Below are 21,480 nucleotides of genomic sequence, written 5' to 3' on the forward strand. Positions count from 1 at the left end.
TGAAGATGAAGAAAATAAAGTTAAAAACAGATAGATTCAGAATCTAGAATCTATAAGAGATCGACAATAATAATTGAGGAGAGTGAAGTTCCATTGAATTTTCTGTTTTTTACTTCCCAATGGAAAAAAAACCAGAATCTCCCCAAAACTGCATCCCCAGCTCTCGCGCCATACTTGTCCCAAGCCGGGCCGAATTTCAAAGAATATCGAAATTTTGAATTTGGCGAGGGATACTGTAGCAAGATTTCTATGTAATTCGAATTCTAACAAACTGATAGTGAGTTCGATAAAACCTTATGGCAAATTTTTCAAAAGTTGGCTACCCAACTGTATATTTCAGATCCAAAATCATACCCCCCCCCTCACAAAAATTGGTAAAAAACAAACTAACCCCAATAACCATTGATTCGCCACCATATGGGTTCTCTATCACTGATGGTAACCCATATTCACTTAATAATCCATTAATAGGCAGTGGTCTCTGCTCCAGAAGTGTGGCGACTGCTCGAAGACACGTGGCAACATTTCCAGGTAACTCTTTATTCATTAACATATCAGCTATCAATCCTTTCGCTTCGCTCAACGAAGAACCGGTTATCTGGAACATTTTTATATCAATAATGCACAAATGACATGGCTCTGCAGGTGCTTTTTTTCCATGCAGGTGATTTATGAGAAACAATTTAGAAGAATTTGATGAAGAAAATAAATCCTGGCCAAAGTTCGCCAAAAATTTCTGCAGAACACTGATAAAGATACTCAATGAAAAGATAGAAAGTGTTCAAAAAAGGAATCAGAGAAAACTAAAGAGAGAGAGGCTCCGCCCACTTCTCCGATTTTTCCACAATCGGAAGCCATCCATCAAACGATGTCTGTGCGAAAAGGGGACGCGCAAAGATAATTCAGAGGTTTTTGATCTTTTTCTCAGAAGAAGTGATAATGATGATAAGGAAAATATTGCAGTGCAGATATCTAGCTAGGCATCTTCGGACTTTTTTGAACTCACCAAACTTTTGGTTCCATTCAGCGATAAACTATTTGCTGGTAAACTGGTCCTCCTCTGCCTCATTGCTTCGTTAAATGTTCGTTGCATATGACTATCAGACATGACTCCACGCCCTCGACCGCCAAGAATTGGTAGGCCGATCGAGCCAATTCCAGAGCCTGCAAAAATTTGGAATTTTAGATGTTTATTGGTTTAGAGGGGTTCGGAAAATGGTACGATCTACAGTACTGGGCTGAAAATGATGTTTTGGCAAAAAAAAAATCTAGGTGACAAAAAGAAAGATTGTAAATTTTCAGATGTCACTTTTAAAGAATTCAAAAATCCATACTATTCCATCTCAAAAGTATATCTTGTATGAGGAAGATCACCCTATATAAAGCAAGATAACTTTTTTTTGAACTAGATAAAAATATAATTGGATAAAAGTGAAAAATTGAATTACTGTAGTTTATTAAAAATTTCGGATTTCCAGAAAAGTTATATGTCAGATTTCTCGGAGTTTCCAAAAATCACAATTTTCTCGGACGATTGTTTTTTTTTGGGGAATGACTTGAAACTTCTGAAATTCGTGAAGCTAAAAAAAATCTGGGAATAGCTGATAACAAAACATGATAAGCTAAAAATCTGGAAATTGCGAAGTAATGGAAACATAAAAAAAACCTTGAATGATAAAAAACGAGAATTCCCCAATTTTACACTAAAGGATTCGGAAAAATTCATGATGGAAAAAAAAGGTAATATGAAGGTGATAGCGAGAATTTCTTAAAAACTGAGCTGGGTCGGAAAAATGGAAAATACCGTGAAACCTGTAATAGGAGGGCCCTTACTAGTTCGATTTTTCTTGGCTTCTATGTAAGATATCAAAAATTTGCCAACTGATAAAATCCTGGTAAATTATGATAAACAATTTAAAAATTGACAAATTTTTTGTACATTCAAAAAGTACCGAGATAAATTAGCTCAAAGGTAAAAAATAGTTGCGCATCTTACACTTCCGCATCATACAAATACCGTACCACTGACCTTGCACTTCTAATCATTCATCATCGAAAATCATTGAATTCTCACCACTAAAAGGTGTCCTAATCTAAAAGGTCATTTGGCAACAAAATCTACATTTTCCTACACAAAGTTCAATCTGATCTCACACTTGATAGAACATGAATATCTCAATGATCACAGAACTATCAAATCAGTTTCAATACTAGTCAATAGTCAGATATACGAACGGATCTTCTTTTTGAAAAAATGCACAGGAAGTGCGTGAAGCTGATGATGATGGATGTCTGGAGAAGCGGAAAAGAGGAAAAAGTGTTAAAAGAGGAAGACACTTGATTCGAATTACGCAAAACTGGAGGAGGATTCTCTTGAGATTCTTTGGAAGAAGTGGGTTTGAACGGAACACGGAAAAGAGAGAAATTTCACAAATTTCTTGTGAAATGTGTGAAGAGGAACCAACATGTGATCTGAGAAATCAGGGTTACTTCTTGTTTTGACAACAAAAAGAATTGAAGGAAAATAGTGCGGAAACAATGGGACAGGGATCACAAGGAATGTGACTTTTGTTTGATTGCGCTCAATGTGCTCAAAAATTGGAAGTAAATTTTTAGCCAATTTTGTATAGCAACTACCGTATTAACTCTGCTAAGTAAAATTTTCGAATTATTTAGGCTTTTGTAATAATTCGTTGTAATAATTTGAAACTTTTGGAAATCGTGAAACTTCTAAAAAATTGCTAAAGTTATGGGAATAGCTCATAACAAAACATTCGAAACTTAAAAATGTTTTTCTCAGTTGGCCTTTGATATCTCATACATGAATCGAGATGCCGTAAACCCTCTAACAGAATGGCTCCTCAAACTTTTAAATTTGAGCCCACATATCTCGGTGTCTGTATAAGATATCAAAAAATTGCCAACTGATAAATTGTTCATCATAATAATGGTAACGTTTTAACAGTTGACAACTTTTTGGTATCTATTACAGTAACCGAGATAAATTGGCTCAAAGTTAGAAGCTAGGAGACCCTTCTATTACAGGTTTAAAATTGAGCTCAGAGTGCCGGTCTATTAGAGGGAATAGGGTAGTTTCTTGAGTCCATCTAAAATTGTGAAATCAATCTGATTCAGAAGTGCTCTTTGAGAATCTAAGCTAAGAATTGTGACGTTGTGAAAAAGTGATAGCAAAAAGTAGAAGAGTTTGACACCAAACAATTTAAGTGCTGTTTTTTATTATGGTCACAAAAAAGCGTTGAGGGGATCATGAACGAAATAAAAACTTTTGTTTCCTTTCTCCTCATTTTTTTCTTTTTTTCTTTTTTTCTAGGTTTGTTTTGTTTCATAGTGAGCATCAATTTTGCTCATTTGGGAGAGCTCTATAATTAAAATCAGTTTCTTAGTTTTCTCAGAAATCAGAGACCAGGTAGTAGTAATTAGTAGTAATTATCTTGCAAGAAAAAAAAACAAAAAAACGATGTCTACAGGAAGAGAGAGGAGGAGGAGTTTTGTTTATTTTGTGATTTTTGTAAACGTTGTGTGTTTGAAAAAGGTATAAAAGAAGAAGAAAAAGAAGAAGGAAAAGGAGACGATGGAGAAGATGATGAAAAATGGGTTTCCGGTCAACAGATAATTTGATAACAATGATTGAAAAGATGAAGATGATGGAGAGCGATGGAAAGAAAAAGGGAAATATATCATGTAGAAACAGATAGAAAAGGAAATGAATGGATGGATGGATGGAGATAGATCACACAATTTGTGTATTTTGTACAATTTGATTTTTAATAGTTTAAAAAGTCTTTTGTTCTGGCAAAAGAAAAAATTTTCAAAAATAAAAAGGATCTAGGTTTTTGAATATTTTCAAGGTTACACATACTAGAAACTACATTATTCAGATGGCGGTAATCCAATTTCGGCTTTTCAAGATTTAGGGGAAAAACCAAATATCGAGGAAGGCAAAAACCGGACAATCATAAGCAGATTCTTAATTCAATTTTGAATTTTTGTTTAACTTCTGGAAATAGGCAAATTATGATTTTTGCCATCAAATGATTTTCTAAAGATTCCGAGATTCCAAAAAACACAAAAAAAGGTAAATGAAAGTTGTCAATCACTAAATATCAATTTTTGTTGACAATTTTCTGAAATTTTTGAAAAATGGGATAAATGTTTTTGATTATCGATGTTGAGCATAATTTTTTTTAAATCTACTAAATACCGTAAACACTCTAATAGAATTCCACCCGGACAGTCAACTTTGATCCTGTATATCTCACTTCTTTTGAAAGATATAAAAAAGTTGTCAACTAATAAAATGTTTATCATGATATCAGCAACATTTTAATAGTTAAACACTTTTTGATATCTTCTATAGTGAATGAGATATAGGGGCTCAACGTTGACGGTTCGGGTGGCGTTCCATTAGTGTTTACGGTAAATTATCACATTCTCTCTAATAGAAGCCCACGCCATAAACATCAACTATGAGCACGATTATATTGGTTCCTTCAAAAGATATTAAAATGTAGTCAACTGCTAATATGTTTATCATAATATCACCAATATTTTATCAGTTGACACTTTTTTGGCATCTTTTGAGGGAATCGAGATAATTGAACAAAGTTCGAGTACTGGGTGGGCTTCTATTGGAATACGGTAGCTAAATTACAGTTTTTCAAGTCCTGATCAACGAAAAAAAAATCGTATGTCTCTTAAACAAATTTTAAAAAAAGTATTCCATTAAGCAAGTTTCCGCAAAAAAAAATGAAAAATTGAATTAAAAATCCGCCGTCTCAAGTTTTTGATTCAATGTGTAAATGTGATAAGTTCGATATGGGATTAGCGAAGAAAAAAGAATATGATGATGAATTCACGATTCTGTTCAAACGGAAAAAAATGATTGTGAAGGTAGGGGTGCGAAGATTAAAAATCGAAGACTTTCAGTGACCTAGAAAATTTCCTACTTTTTCAGATCTCGAGTATTTGGCTAGCGTGCAAAAGTGCTCATAGATTCCTGAAAAACACATTTTTTATTACTCTGCAAAATATTTTCAGCTTCTTTTTTTTCTGAAATAATAACCGTTTAGGGTGTCGCACCTAGAAAGCTGAAAAACAAAACCTCAATGTCAATAAAAAAGCTCCTTTTTCTCTATTTTCTAGACACAAAAATGAATTGTGAAGACGTGATTTCGACATATAAACAAAACACGACGAAAATTCGAAGTGAGAGCTCTTACAGCCAAAAAATAAAGGAACAGGGAAATTTTTGTCGTCGCGGACTCTCCCTGTGAGCATTTACAACTAGACAAAAACAGAGGAAATATAGGCGTCACTCTCGAGAAAAGAGAAAAAATGTGGAAAATTGAGCAAGAGAGAAAGCAAATTAAAAGAGAAAATTAATCGGTTTGGGTGGCCGGCAGGACACACACAGTGATTTTGATTTTGGGGTCTAATAATTTTTTTTATTGTTTTTTGGCAAAATTTTTTGGGTGATTAACTTTTTTTTGTTAAAGGTGGAATGAAAATGAAGGAAACATTAAAAATCGAAACTCTGAGATTCTGAAAGACTAAGATTTTATGGTTTTGGGCTTCTGAGATTCTGAGATTCGAGAATTCAGAAATTCAGAAATTCAGAAATTCAGAAATTCAGAAATTCAGAAATTCAGAAATCCAGAAATTCAGAAATTAAGAAATTCAGAAATTCAGAAATTCAGAAATTCAGAAATTCAGAAATTCAGAAATTCAGAAATTCAGAAATTCAGAAATTCAGAAATTCAGAAATTCTGAGATTTTAAGATTCTTAGATTTTAAAATTCTGAGACACTGGGATTTTGAGATTCTGAAATTTTGCAACTCTAAGATTCTGACATTCTGACATTCTGAAATTCTGGAATGCTAAAATTCTTTCAAAATCGGAATATTCCAAAATCACTAAATTCTGAAGCTCCGCAGTTCATAAATTCCGAAATTCTGAAATTTTCAAATTCGGAATTTTTGACATTCCGGAAAATGTCGAAAAGCTAATTCCAAGCCTCCATGTTATAAAAGCGTCTGATATATAAACGTTGGTGGCCTAGAAAATACACTTTTCTAAAAACTAGGTCATCAAAATTAGAAAGGCGAATCGAGTAAATACGAATGATTGTTTGGACTGGCGCCCCCGAATTTTTATTTTTCCATGCATTTTTAATTTATTTACCCCCTCAATTACCCAAAAGACAATGACCCCCAATTTATATTCAATTCTTTTAATTGTTCATCCAAAAAAAACGAAAAATAAAAAATAGAAGATCATAGGTCCATGAAGAAATATCGGAACTAAAAGTGACTCTGAAAATGGAATACACCTTTTCAGAAACAAAAAACTTCCATAAAATGAATAATTTTTGTTAGTTTTGAGAAAGTTTTATGTAATGAGAAAAAAGGAGGAGGAAGAGTTGGTTGGTACTTTAATTTTTTTTTTCCTTCTAGAAGAATTTTGCCCAGGGCAAAAGAGTTTTTTGAGCTGAAAAAGGGAAATAGAAAAGAGCATCGAGTAATTTTGTTATTACGTATCATTTTTTTTGTTTGTTCTGGAAGGAAATTTTTGATCTGGGTGGACTAGAGAAAAGTTGGATAACGAGCGGAATGAGTAAGACGGAAAAACAAGAATGGTGGGCGTTAGAAAAAAATGGATTCTGGAATTCTAGGGTTCTAGAAGAGATCTAGGGAAATTGGAATGCGTGGGAAATTGGAAAAAAAATGGAAAAGAGATCAATTCTGGAAGTGATAAAGTACCTAGATTACAAAATTAAGCATTTCTGACGACACTTTAAAACCAACAATTAATATTTCAGACATTTTCAGATGTCCCAATTTGAGATTCTGAGATTCTTAGATTCTGAGAGTTTGAAATTCTGAGATTCTGAAATTCTGAGGTTCAGGAGTTCAAGGATTCTGAGATTCTGAGATTTCAAGATTCTGAGATTCCGAGATTCTGATATTCTGAGATTCCGATATTCTAAGATTCTGAGATTCTGAATTTCTGAAATTCTGAAATTCTGAGATTCTGAGTTTTATAGATTTTGAGAGTCAGAGATTCTGAAATTCTGAAATCCTGAGATTCTGAAATTCTGAGGTTCAGGAGTTCAAGGATTCTGAGATTCTGAGATTCTGAGATTTCAAGATTCTGAGATTCTGATATTCTGAGATTCTGATATTCTGAGATTCCGATATTCTAAGATTCTGAGATTTTTTATTTCTGAAATTCTGAAATTCTGAAATCCTGAGATTCTGAAATTCTGAGGTTCAGGAGTTCAAGGATTCTGAGATTCTGAGATTCTGAGATTTCAAGATTCTGAGATTCTGATATTCTGAGATTCTGATATTCTGAGATTCCGATATTCTAAGATTCTGAGATTTTTTATTTCTGAAATTCTGAAATTCTGAGATTCTGAGTTTTATAGATTTTGAGAGTCAGAGATTCTGAAATTCTGAAACTATGAGATTCTGAGGTTCTGGGAATCTGAGATACTGAGAATCTGAGATACTGAGATTCTGAGATTCTGAGATTCTGAAACTCTGGAACTCCGATAATACTGAGTTCTGGAATTTTCAGATTTCCAAATTCCTAGGGATTGAAAACCAAAAAAATCCTTTTTGAAGAAAATCGTGAGAATTTGAAAAACCTTTTTTATAGAAAAGTCACGCACAAAAATCCGACTTTCATACATTTTTCCTGAACCGTAACTAAAACCTTCCTCCTGATTCGAAAATGTTTTTAAATACCAAAAACAGTTGAAGACCAATTTTTTATTTTGATCAATTTTCAAAAAAATCAGCAATCAACAAAAATGATGTCAAAAAACTTTTAAAAGTTACTTTCAATGTTCATTTATAATTGATTTGAATTAACTTCTTGGAGGTCATTTACGACAAAAAATTGTGTGACTTTCAAAAGCGAAGTTAGACATCATTGGGTATTTTTAGTGGGAAACAAAAACAAAAATTGTTTAAAAAAGCAATTTTTAGGAAGTTCATAAAGCAATTGGGGTTTCCTGTTAACCAAGTTCCAATATTTTGTTCAAACATCACTTTTTGCATGGGATCCTTTTTCCCGGAACCCAGAATTTTCGAAAAAAAATTAAATTATCTCTGTCAATTTCAAAAATTGGAAAAAGATGCAAAATTTCGGAGTCCACTCAATGCAAATGAATTGGAAATTGGGAAGAAAATAAACCAAAAATTAACTGAAAACAAGGGGAAATCAAGGAAGGCCCGACCAAACAATCAACTTTGAGTTTATATATCTCTATTCTTTTCAAAGATATTAAACATCTGTCAACTGATAAAATATTTATCATAATATCATCAATATTTTATCAGTTGACAACTTTTTGATATCTTTCACAGAACTCGAGATAATTGAGCTCAAAGTTGTCGGTTGAGGTGAGCAATACAGTAACCATACAATTCTGCAAAGTCTAGAAAGTTTTAATGAAAAAATTAATGAACTGAAAATGGAAATTTTTGCATTTTTTGAATCTTTTAGAAGTATTGAAATTTGAAAATTTTAAAAGCAATTTTTAGGTCCTAAGCTCAAAAAGACGCAGAATAAAACACCAAAAAATGAACTAAATCATGATATATTTGCCCGCAGCCGAAAGTATAACATTCTACATCTCCATTCCGAATCGTTTTTCGGAGAAAATGACAACTTCCGAATATTCTTTCTTTTTGCTTCGTATATTTGTGATTTCACTTTTCTGCGTTCTCCAGAATCCATTCTGGTTTCCTTATTTGTCTAGATACATTACAAAGAGAGTTCTAGAACAGGATATCTAGACTACCGTAGTTCCAGTAATAGGGGACTTAGATTCAAATCGTCGAAGGTTCTATGGAAGAACTTCTTCCAAAGAAGTTAAACTATCTTATAAAATTTAAAGTCTATTTTAACTATTGAAAGTCTATTTTGAAATTGTAATTGAAGACATCTAATACCCATTGTAACCTACATATAGAAAAGATAAAAACTTTAAAAATGATAAAAAATGAAAATTCAAAAAAAAGATGAAATAAGAGCTCACACTGAGTAATTGATCCTCGATGCTGCATCATCGTAGAACTGCCACCCGACGACGTCGACGTAGCATCCCGATTCTTACGCATTTCAGCCTGCAAGAAAAAAGAAAAGAATGAAAAAGTAACAAAAAATGCGGAAATTGAAAGAAGAATGGAAACGGAGGAGTAGTAAGATATGCTCTTTTTCTGTGTGTGAAGACGGAAAACTTTTTTTCAGAAGACTACGACGACGACAAAGGTCGAATTGCATCTGGAGAGGAGGAAGAGCAACAACTAAAACAGGGAATTGCTTAGTGTTTTCGGTTTTTTTTTTGCCAAAAAGAGATTTTTTGTAGTAGAGTACAGAGATTCGAGTTATTTCTATGATAAAAAGAGTCATTTACTAGGTTTTTAGTTACCGTAAGCACTTTACTAGAGTGCCACTCAAACCGCTAACTTTGATATATCTCGACTCCCGTAAAAGATACCAGTTAACTGATGAATTGTTTATCATAATACCATAAACATTTTATCAGTTGACACATTTTTGATATCTTTTGCAGAAAATGGGATCTCGTAAAAACTCTATCAGACTCCGAAATTCTTTAAAAAAAAAGAAGAAAAATTAAAAAAAAACCTCTGAAGTCATTTTATGAAAAAGTTGAAAATCGAGTCCTTTTGTGATGAGTTTCAGTAGAAATTGACTCCGAACATTAAAGTGCCAGCCTCTAATTGAATGCCACCCCCTAATACAGTGCCACCCCAGACCATCTCCGAACAATACAGTACCATGGCTATCTAATAGAGTTTTTACGGTATATGAGCTCAAAGTTAACGGTTTGGGGCGCATTCTATTAGAGTTTACGGTACGTTTTCTATCAAAAAGAGTATTGTGACGTTGATTTCTGTTGTCCCTGTACACTTATCTCTCGATTCTTTTCACTCTTTTCAAAAAATTGGCAATTAACTAATCAACTTTGGTCAATAAGTGACATAAAATGATTTACAGCAAGACAACGCCTGTCTCGAAAACTATGGTTGTTACGATTATGGGAAATTTCCCGTAGGCATACAAATTTGTAAATTATTGTATGTCACAAGTTGAATGAATTGATCACTTTGAAAAAATCTATGAAAAAACAGAAGAAATTCAAGATTTCGAAGACAATATCAGAAAAAAATCTCAACTCCCCGCCCTCTTATATTATGATAAATCGCTCAGCAGTTCGCTATTCTTGAAAATTCGGTACAAAAAATCCGATACTGTATTTTCTCTAATAGAAGCTCCACCCAGACCGTCAACTTTCAGCTCAATTATCTCGGTTCTCTTGAGATATGCCAAAAAGTGGTCAAATGATAAATTACTTATCATAACATCATCCACACTTTATCAGTTAACCGCTTCTTGATACCTTTGGTGGCCACCGAGATTATTGAGCTCAAATTTGACGGTTTAGGTGTGATTTTATAAGAGCATTCAAAACAATTGGGTTCAAAACTACCGTAAACACTCTAATAGAACGCCACTCGGACCATCAACTTTGAGCCTATATATCTCACTTCTTTTGAACGATATCAAAAAGTGATCAACTAATAACATGCTTACCATTATATTAGCAACATTTTACTAGTGAACTACTTTTTGATATACTTCACAGAAAATGAGATACATGGACTCAAAATTGACGATTCGGGTGGCGTTCTATTAGAGTGTTTACGGTATGTATGTTTGAAATCTCTGAAAATCACAGATGTAAATTTTGAAATTAAAAACCTATATAGAAAGCCACAAATAATGAGTAGGAAAATGAACTAAAGTTAAGAAATCTTCTTTGAAAATGTGCTCAAATATAATGTCCGAGATGAATTCTTCGGAATAATAAAACCCAGATGTTTCCCTTCCGTTTTCTATTGTTTTCGTTAAAAGTATACTCTTTGGGAATCCGGGTAAAGTACATCCAAAATAAATCCAAACAAAAAACTCCCCCCTCCGTAGTAAGGGTCAAAGCTTATTCACCGATTCTTTTTGGTCATCATCCGGTTGAATGGATTCAAAAAGAAAAAAGAAGAAGAAGAAGACTTTTCGGTGGGAAGGCTACTCATTTATATACGAGAAGAAAAAGAATGAGTCCTTTTTCCAAAAAAATATTCAGCCGAGAAAAATGAGAAAAATTGAATGAAAATGACAAGATACGGTTATTTTGCATAGATTCTAAACAATGAAGAAAGAGGAAAAAAGAAATACGAACCTAATTTAAAAATAAAGTAAGCTGGGAAAGAATGAACATAATAAAGTGTTATTTCCCGTTATTTTTACCTAGTCTAGAAGAAAAAAAAATAGAAGAAGTGAGAAGAACAATTGAAGAGGAAAAAGCGATGGGAAGGACCTCCTTGAATGCTTTTACTCACTCACGGGATCTCGTTGACGGGATAATGTGACACTTTGGATAGAAGGAGAAAAAAAGAGAATAGATGGATTCTTATACTTGAGTGAAGTAAACTCATCGAAAGGTGGAATTGAGGGAACGTAACCTCAAATAGCAGGGCCCCCACATTATCAAGTTTGAACTAATTTTTCTCGATTTTGATGAGAGATAGCAGAAATGTGTCAACTGATAAAATTTTTGAGATATTATGGTAAATAATTTACCAGTTAACAAAATTAGGATATTTTTACAGGAACCGACATAAGTTGGTTCAAAGATAAAAGATAAAGGGCCCTTCTATTACAGGTTTTACGGTATTAAAATCAGTCAATTTTTGAAACATTTTCAGAATCTTCTGGAAACACATGTATCTTAGAATCTTAAAGGTGGGGAGACATGAAAAAATAATGTTCTCGAAATTCCGTTCAAAGATGCCCCTCGAGGAGTTGAACTTGTGAAGGCGAGGAGTGAGGGTGCGGCGCCGCTACCGACTGAGCCACGCGTGAAAAGAGAAAGCGGACGCCCGATTGCATACATAAAGGCGAGGACGACAGCTGTACGCAGAGTGACATTAAGCGTTGTACACCGTGACGGTAGAATGCATGCTCTAGCTACAAAAAAACTACGAAAAATCTCCTGTCCCCCCACCTTTAAAGGTTTTTTTTTTCAAAATTTTTTCTGAACCTCATAACCCAAAAATGCAAAGTTCTGAAATATCAAGATTTACTTCTACTGAAAAAATAAAGCTTGACAAGCAAATCCCAGGATCCGGAATATTTGACAGATCAAAAAATGTATATCTGATTTTGATCCTGTGGTCCTCCACAAAAAAATCAATTAACGTAAACACTCAAATAGAACCCCCCCCCCTCCAAATCGTCAAATTTGAGCTCATATATCTCAATTTCTGGAAGAGGTATCAAAAAGTGGTCAACTGATAAAATGTTTATCATAAAATCAAAAATATTTTGTCAGTTGACAACTTTTTTATATCTTTCACAGGGACATGGATAAATTGGCTCAAAGTTGAAAGTCAGGGAAGGGGCATTCTATTAGAATGTTTACGGTAATTACACAAATAAAGAAAAGCCAATTAGCAACCATTCAGGGTTTTTATGGATTTTCCTTATCCCAAAATTGAAAAAAGAATTGAGTTTTTAAGAAAAAAATTACTAAGTTGGATATCAGGGTTGGACCTTGAATTTAAGTAGAATAGTTGAAACTTTGACCCAAAATTCCAAGCAAAATAGAAGATACTGAACAATTAAACAAATTAGTTTCCGGTTTTTCAAAATATCTAGACATCTCCAAAACCAATAAAAATCGCAAAACACATGTTTCAATTTTTCCTCTTCTTCCTACTGGAATCCGTTACCAGGATCCCGATTTTGTGTTTTCTTCTTCTTCTTTTTCCTTTATCTTTTCTTCTTCTCGTAAAATCCTTAAGAAAAATAGACGAATTCGATTTCGAATTGGTTGGTCCATTCCACATGATTTATAGAGGGACATATGGTGCTGGATAGAAAGGAAAAAATGGAAAAGAACAGAGAAGAAAAAATTAAAGTGTTCGGTTTTATTGCACAATGAAAGAGAAATGAGAGGAAAAGAGTTGGAGGAAAGGAAATAAAAGAGGAAGAATAAGAAACAAAGTGATTAGGTTTGGAAATGACTCAAAAATATTACTGGAATCTATGAAAGTACTAAATTCTGAGCCGATTTCAGAAATTTTTTTCACAGGAATTCTCTGCAAAATTTCCGAAAATAGGCTTTCAATTTTTAAAGGGGGGCGTCCACTAATTCCAAAATTTTTGAGATTTTTATATCAATCGATCCAGAATTTTGGGTCGGAAAAAAAACTCTCTTGGAGGATAGACTCAAAATCGCTCGTTTTTAAGATAAATGTCAAAAACATGTCAAAAAAAAATCAACGTAGAGGGTGCAGATTAGGAAGAATAATAGGGAAAATTATTCACGAAAATAATTGGGTTCGAAAATGAATAAGCCTCTGAAATTCTGTGCGAATTGTCTTCAAAAATAGTGCATTGCACAAAAAACGAATCTACAGTAATCAAAATCGGTTTTTCGATTTTTCCCGACCAGAATTTTCAATTTTTCAGCAATTTTCAGCCAAAACCACATTTGAGCTTTCTTGTTGAAAAAATCACAAAAAATCCATCTTTGGGATCTGTGATTACTTTAAAGAATCTGGATTTTTTAAACTCTAAACTCTGAACTGGAACTTTGCAAATAATCAAAACGATTCGCAAGTGGTGTAAAAATGAGTTTTTTTTTCAGATTTTCAGAATTTCCACAATTTTTAAAGCTACAATTTTTACTGTATTTTTTAAACCCAGCAAAATTCAAAGCTTCATAATCAAACTACAACATAAAAAAGGAAATTTGCTTTAGTTCGATTTATCTGCATGTCGTGCTATTCGTCGCTAAATGCTCTTTTTTGGGAAATTGAATTCAAAGATTCTCTAACCTAGATAAGAATTCGAAATGATTTTCTTGAACTCGACAAAAAACCTATTCTACAAACAAAGAATTATTGAAAGATTTTATTCGAAAAAAAATGGGAGAAATGCATCAGCTGTGGGTGCCCCACTACGCTTGAATATCATAAAATGCATGAGATTCTATACACCCTTTCTTTTTTGACACATGAAAACCACAAAGAAATGGGATTGAAAAGTAAAGAAGAAGAGAATCCTGCAGCTGTGTGATGAAATGACAAAAACACATCTACTAGACATCAGCATTCTGGCTCATAATGACCAACTCGTGTTTTCCGAAAAAAAACACGTTCTTCCAAAAAAACTAGAGTCACCAGAAATTCTGAAAATGAGCTAATGTGTGAGTATCTTCTCCCATGTGTCCGTCATGTGGTCATGAGAAAAGTGTCAGTTTTCAACAGGAAAAATTAAAGAAATTGTAGGAGGGAGGATACTTGAACGAAAGTTTCCAAACGATCTTGAATCTTGATCTTTCGGGACCCGGAGATTCTAAGATTCTGGAATTCTTAGTTCTGAAATTCTAAAATTCTGAGATGTTTAGATTTTCAGAAATGAAGGGATATTGCTCACTACATCTTAAAACAGAAATTTAGAAATTTCAGACACTTTCAGATTACCCAATTTGGGCAGGGAACCAAAAACCTACAAATTCGAATTTTCAGATAAACTGCGAAATGAATATTTGAGATTCCGAAATTTCGAGATTCCGATATTTGGAGATTCTGAGATTCTGAGATCCGGAGATTCTGAGATTCTGAGATTCTGAGATTCTGAGATTCTGAGATTCTGAGATCCGGAGATTCTGAGATTCTGAGATTCCGAAATTTTGAGATTCTGAGATTCTGAGATTCTGAGATTCTGAGATTCTGAGATTCTGAGATTCTGAGATCTGGAGATGCTGAGATTCTGAGATTCTGAGATCCGGAGATGCTGAGATTCTGAGATTCTGAGATTCTGAGATTCTGAGATTCTGAGATTCTGAGATTCTGAGATTCTGAGATCCGGAGATTCTGAGATTCCGAAATTTTGAGATTCTGAGATTCTGAGATTCTGAGATTCTGAGATTCTGAGATTCTGAGATTCTGAGATTCTGAGATTCTGAGATTCTGAGATTCTGAGATTCTGAGATTCTGAGATTCTGAGATTCTGAGATTCTGAGATTCTGAGATTCTGAGATTCTGAGATTCTGAGATTCTGAGATTCTGAGATTCTGAGATTCTGAGATTCTGAGATTATGAGATTCTGAAGTTTTGAGATTTTGAAGTTTTGAGATTTTGAAGTTTTGAGATTCTGAGAATCTTAGATTCGGAAGCAATTTTTGAGGAGCAGGACCTTCGACTCACAGAAAACTACTTCTTCCTCTTCTTTTTTTTTCAACAATTTCTTCCCATGTGGAAAAAAAACATAATTTGTTTTAAAAAGTTTGTCAAAATAACAAACACCAACTTCCTTTTGTTTTGATATGATAAATGAAGGGATATTGCTCACTACACTTAAAACAGAAATTTAGAAATTTCAGACACTTTCAGATTACCCAATTTGGGCAGGGAACCAAAAACCTACAAATTCGAATTTTCAGATAAACTGCGAAATGAATATTTGAGATTCCGAAATTTCGAGATTCCGATATTTGGAGATTCTGAGATTCTGAGATCCGGAGATTCTGAGATTCTGAGATTCTGAGATTCTGAGATTCTGAGATTCTGAGATCCGGAGATTCTGAGATTCTGAGATTCCGAAATTTTGAGATTCTGAGATTCTGAGATTCTGAGATGCTGAGATTCTGAGATTCTGAGATTCTGAGATTCCGAAATTTTGAGATTCTGAGATTCTGAGTTCTGAGATTCTGTGATTCTGAGATTCTGAGATTCTGAGATTCTGAGATTATGAGATTCTGAAGTTTTGAGATTTTGAAGTTTTGAGATTTTGAAGTTTTGAGATTCTGAGAATCTTAGATTCGGAAGCAATTTTTGAGGAGCAGGACCTTCGACTCACAGAAAACTACTTCTTCCTCTTCTTTTTTTTTCAACAATTTCTTCCCATGTGGAAAAAAAACATAATTTGTTTTAAAAAGTTTGTCAAAATAACAAACACCAACTTCCTTTTGTTTTGATACACCCGTTCCAGTATTTTCCTATTTTTCCTTTTTCAGTTTGAAAATAGACAAAAGAAATTTGATCCAGAAGGAAGGAGAGAGAACTTTTCGTCTCGTGAGAGCTCTGAATACTTTTTAGAGATCACAATTTCACTATGGATGGGAAAATAAATACAAATTACTATTCAAAAGGTGAATGTTCTGGAAAAAAATTTAGAACAAAAGTATACGGAAAGTGGGTAAAAATTAAAAATGTGTAGATTTACGGAAGGCTGTCGGAAACAGGGCCGCGATCGGCCGTGATTGAGGCCGTCGGTATGTTACCGTGGGCCAATCAGTCCGTTCTTTCGAAAATAAGCTTAGCCAGCCAAAAACTACCAGGGCCGCTAGGCCGCCGAATCCTACCTATTTCAGAAGTACCTGAACTAAAAATGCCTCGGCCCAAATTCGACAGCCTTGGATTTACGGAAAATTTGAGCTCGTGTATCTCGATTCCTGTGAAAGGTATCAAAAAAGGGCTAATTGATGAAATATTAGTTATATTTTGATAAATAATTCATTAGTTAACAATATTGTGATATCTTTCATGAGCATTTAAATAAATGAGCTCAAAATCGAGTGAGCGTAAAACCGACTGTTAGCTTTGAGCTGAATTTCCTCGATTCCTTCCAAAGATATCAGAATTATGTCAACTAATAAAATATTGATGATAATATGATAAACATTTTATTAGTTAACACATTCATTCTATGTCCCATAGGAACCGAGATAATTGAGCTCGAAATTGAAAAGTAAAAAAACTAAACTAACCGATAAACGCGGCGAGCGATCTCTCAATTTTCCAGGAGGCGTTTGATGATAATGATTTTGAAAGTGATGATGCCCGGAATGAATCGGTGGAGCACTTCCCGGTACCAAAACGGGCGGACTGATCCCACCGGGCGGTCCCGGAGACATCTCCGACTCGGATCGATAAAACTTTGGACGTTGGTAAGACGACATAGACTAAAAGAAAAGTTTGAGTAAATAAAATTGGAGGAGAACTAGAAAAAAATTTTCTGAAAAATAAAAGTGTAGAAAATTTATAGAAAATTTATAGACAGCCCCATTCAAATAACGGAAGTGAGTAAACTTCCGGAGTAGGATTTTCAGAGAAAATAAAAACAGGGATTTATGGGAATTCGAAGTAAAATTCTTATTTTTCATATCTCAAAGCTAATTTAACAAAGACCGTGAAACCTGTAATTGAAGGGCACCCCAACTTTGAACCAATTTATTTCGATTCCTGTGAATGATATCAAAAAGTAGTCAACTGATAAATTTTTTATCATAATATTACAAAAATTTAAGCAGTTGACACATTTTATATATTTATTTTTTTATATATTTAGCTCTAACTTGATGGTGTGGGGGCTCTTTTACTACAGGTTTTAATAATGAATAATTAAAAATTTGGATTCTGAGTTTTTGGGATCAATAGAAAACACAGGATTTTTTTTGTGTTTTGTGTGCTCAACTATCTTCTTCTAAAACACGGACAAATAGTTTCCCTTGTTTTCCATCCCCAACAAAAAAAAGTCTCCCAAGTGATAAGAGACTCCTCGTCACAAGGCAAATGGTGTTCGTCGACCCAAAAAACAATACGTGGACAATAAAAAATGAAAAAAAAAATGGAAAGAATACGAAAAGAGATAGAAAAGAGCACTTTTCACTTTACAAAAGAGCTCCGAGAGAAAAATGGGACGGCAGAGGAGAGAAAAGAATCAAATATCATCTGGAGACACGTGAGAAATAGAGAAGAGAGATTATGTGTGATTGGAAAAAGAGGAAAAAATGAATGATGGATGATGACGTAGAGTTCGGAGGTAATTGGGAAAGAATCGAAAAAGAGCAAAATACAGAAATGAAAATGGAGAATTGGGATACCGTATTTCCTCTAATAGAAGCCTACCTTAAATTTGATCTCTATTATCTCGATTTCTGTAGAAGATTTCGAAAAGTTGTCAACTAATAAAACATTGGTCTTATTATGATTAATAATTTATCAGTTAAAAATTTTTGATAGCTCTTTTAGGAACCGATATAATTGTGCTCAAAGTTGACCATTAAGGTGGTCTTCTATTAAAGCAAATATAGTATTTGTTTGGAAAACTACGATGCGAAGAACTTTTAGTCAGATTTTAGATTAACCTTTACATTCTTTACAATAGAACAAAAATATGTACTCATTTAGCGTTTCATTGAAAAATAACCAATTTTAAAGGTCTTGAGAAATATATTCCATTCGCCAGACTAGTCTGAAATTCGACACTTTCAACTTTGACCCGATATATCTCGGTTCCTAGACAAGATATCAAAAAAATAGTAAACTAACAAAATATTTTTGATATTATGATAAACAGTTTATCAGTTTACTACGTTTTGTTATCTCTTTCAGGAATTGAGATATATCAGCTCAAAGTTTACGCTCTGGGTGGCACTGTGTTGCTATAATGTGGGTCAAAGTATGGTTACCCTTCTATTACAGTCTTTATACTACCATTTCCTAAATAACACAGACAATAATTCAATTTGAATGAAAGTTTTTCAAGTTCTCATAAAAGCAATTTTTAATTGTATTGTCCAGCTAACTGTACTCTCGTCTACTGAATTTCCGAATTTTGTGTTACGGTCAAAAAATCGAAATTCATAAAATACACGAAAAAACTCAGTGTGATCAAACTGGTTTTGAGTGGTCAATGACTCGGATTACTCGAAAATGCAAATTTCGAAAAAAACTATGACCTCAATCGTTTGGTACACACCGTAAGACCTGGGATAGAAATGCCGTTTAAGCCAATTTATCCTGTTTCCTGTAAAAGATCAAAAATGAGTCAATTGAAAAAATGTTTATCATATAATCAGCAATATTTTATCAGTTGGCAGATTTTTGATATCTCTTAAAGGAACCGAGGTAATTGAGCTCAGAGTGCACAAATAGGGAGGGCTTCTATTATAGCAAACAAGGAATCTTGGAAAATTTGTGATTTCGGTACAAACTTTTATGTTTGGAAGTTCCGAAAACTCGTACTTTGTGTGCCCGAGACTTCAAAAAAACAAAAAAAAGCCAACTTTGTGAATGAATCACATATTTTCCCAGACAACACCCCACGCTTTGCAAAATTTTTCAATGAATGGGAGAGTCATTTTCCGTTCGAAACGGAAAAAAAAACGGGGAAAAAAGTTTCCGACGGAAATCAAAAATCGGCTGAAAGAGCAAAAATTGGGAGGATGGAAAAGAAGTGAAAATCCGGAAGTTCTTCTTTTTCTTCCAAAGATTTTTTTGTTTTGTTTTGACCCGCCCGTCCATCAAAAATCTCAAAAAGATCCATCATGATTTGGAAGTTCGGGTAGCCAAGGAATTGGAAGAAATTCGTGAGATTTAGAAGAAGAGAGAGACGCAGAAAAAAGAGCTCAATGAGCTCAAAATAAAATTATATAAAAAGTTCCGATGAAAAGAACTACATGAATATTCCAAAAAAAAGAGAGAAATTGAAACATACTCTGCTCCTCTCTTTTCCCTTTTTGTCCCCACTAAAGACCTCATATACTTTTGGAAAAGAATGTGTGGGAGAGAAATTGAAAAAAAATCGGTATATGGAAATTTCAGGAAAATCCTTCAAAAATTTGGTGATGATGCAAGAGTTTTTGAGTGACGTAAAGGTGTTGAAACTCAATGCTCTTTTGCTTTTTTTATTGGTGTGGGAGGGCAAAAAAACGAGAGAGAACAACGAAAAAAAGAGAAATGTCTGATCACCAGGTTCAAAGTTTTTACTACTAGGATTCGTTTTTTTCTGGTTCTTCCGGTCACAGATTCGTTTCGAAATTTCGTCTTAGAGCTCGTAAAAATCTTCCATTGCAAAATTTGAACATTGCTTTAAAATTCAGTTTTAAAATCTGGAAACTCTTCCGTTTCTGGAAATTTCTTGAGAGTTCTAGGTTTTTTTTTTAATTCCTGCCAAAACGGAACATTCTATCTTTTCGAATCTTTTCTAGAGATGGCCTAGAATTTTCAGTTTTAGTGAAAATTCAGAAAAACCTTTTTCCGAAATGGTAAATTTTGAAAAAAAATTCAATTTTTCAAAATATGGAGCCATGTCTAGATCATTTTAATGTGGTGGCCTAACTTTCGCAAGTCGAGTTTTCTAGGGAATCGCATAAAAACATACTAGATGAATGTCAGGTCATCTGCAGGTCATTAAAGTTCAGGGCCTAGGAAACTCAATTTACAAAAGTGAAGCCACCAAGGTGAAGACATAGAAAACACATTAGGTGCATATTAGATCATTACTAGGTCACTTACTATGATAGCCCAGAGAACTCGACTCGCGAAAGTTAGGCCACCATGTTGAAATGGCGTATAAAACCCCGTCAGCTAAATATCATGTCATTTCTAGGCCAAAAAAGTTTATGGCCTAGAAAACTCGATTTGCAAAAGTAAGGCCACCATGTTAAAATGGCATAAAAATACACTAGTTAAATATCAGATCATTTCTTGGTCATAAAAGTTGGTGAATTAGAAAAATCAAGTTGAGAATGTTGGGTCACCCTACTCTTCATATGAAACAAAATTGGGAAGCTCGTTTGAACTAACTTTCAAAAACCGTTGGAAAATTCTTTTTAAAGTTTCACACTGATTTTAAGACCTTACTAGAAACGGGAACTTAAGTTTCTGGAAATGGTACTAATTTTAGAAAAAAAACATTTCAGATTTTTAAATATGAAAATTTCAATTTGCTCATATTGGAAAGCATCACATGACTTGTGACGACAGGGAAACAAAGAAAGATGAATGATGAAATAAGTAGATGAATAAACAAGGCAAAAAAACGATAGGGGGATGAGGATGAAATTGAGAAGTAACAGAAGTCTCCGAACGAAGCGCAACAATTAGCTAAAAATTATTGTCTAATTTTGCACATTTTCAGCGCATCTACCGTCTCACGGATTTTGTCGAATCAGCGACATTCTCGCATGTACAATGTGCTGCACTGCTCGCACGAATGTTCTTCAAACCAAAAACTAGTCATTCGCTCAGTTTTCATTAGTAAGTAGTTTTTCTCAAAATTTCGAGCTTAAAAATCCCGAAACATCAAGCTGAAATATCTGGAAATGTGATGAAAATTGGCTCAAAAAGAGCCCAGACCGGCCTAAAAAGCCAGAAAGCCCAAATTTCCAGATTTGTGAGATTGTGAGCTTTGAAACGAGCCCGAACACGATACAAATCGGTTAATTTTGATTTTTCGCCCAAAACACGCGACGCACGACCGCGACACACTCGAAATTTTGAATCTCTCCGAATCATGGCGTGTTTGGGCTCATTTTGAAGCTCTCGGTGAGCTCAGTTCAAATTTTGATATAT

The 21,480-nt window shown here is 33.9% G+C and overlaps 3 protein-coding genes across 3 annotated transcripts in view; all 3 read right to left on the reverse strand.

The window, feature by feature from the left end:
- Window positions 1–50: 50 nt before the first annotated feature.
- CBG20887 lies at window positions 51–9,150 on the reverse strand (the record flags this gene model as incomplete). The annotated part of the gene is made up of 4 exons (XM_045242746.1): window positions 51–233; window positions 392–598; window positions 1,007–1,164; window positions 9,069–9,150. The coding sequence occupies 4 exons, from the start codon at window positions 9,148–9,150 to the stop codon at window positions 51–53; spliced, it is 630 nt and encodes a 209-aa protein (XP_045097161.1).
- A 6,409-nt stretch (window positions 9,151–15,559) lies between these two features.
- On the reverse strand, window positions 15,560–17,081 carry CBG20890 (the record flags this gene model as incomplete). The annotated part of the gene is given in 3 exon segments (XM_045242747.1): window positions 15,560–15,783; window positions 16,963–17,042; window positions 17,059–17,081. 3 exon segments carry the CDS (start codon window positions 17,079–17,081, stop codon window positions 15,560–15,562), a joined length of 327 nt encoding a protein of 108 aa, XP_045097162.1.
- A 3,927-nt stretch (window positions 17,082–21,008) lies between these two features.
- CBG20891 overlaps window positions 21,009–21,480 on the reverse strand; it is a gene marked incomplete at both ends in the record, with an annotated part of 3,026 nt that continues 2,554 nt past the window's right edge. Inside the window, 2 exons of the mRNA XM_045242748.1 lie at window positions 21,009–21,012; window positions 21,056–21,126. Of these exons, the coding sequence (XP_045097163.1) occupies window positions 21,009–21,012; window positions 21,056–21,126 (75 nt within the window). The remainder of the gene's footprint in view (window positions 21,013–21,055; window positions 21,127–21,480) is intronic.

This window comes from Caenorhabditis briggsae, assembly GCF_000004555.2.
Source record: "Caenorhabditis briggsae complete genome, chrII, whole genome shotgun sequence".
NCBI classification, from domain to species: Eukaryota; Metazoa; Nematoda; class Chromadorea; order Rhabditida; family Rhabditidae; genus Caenorhabditis; species Caenorhabditis briggsae.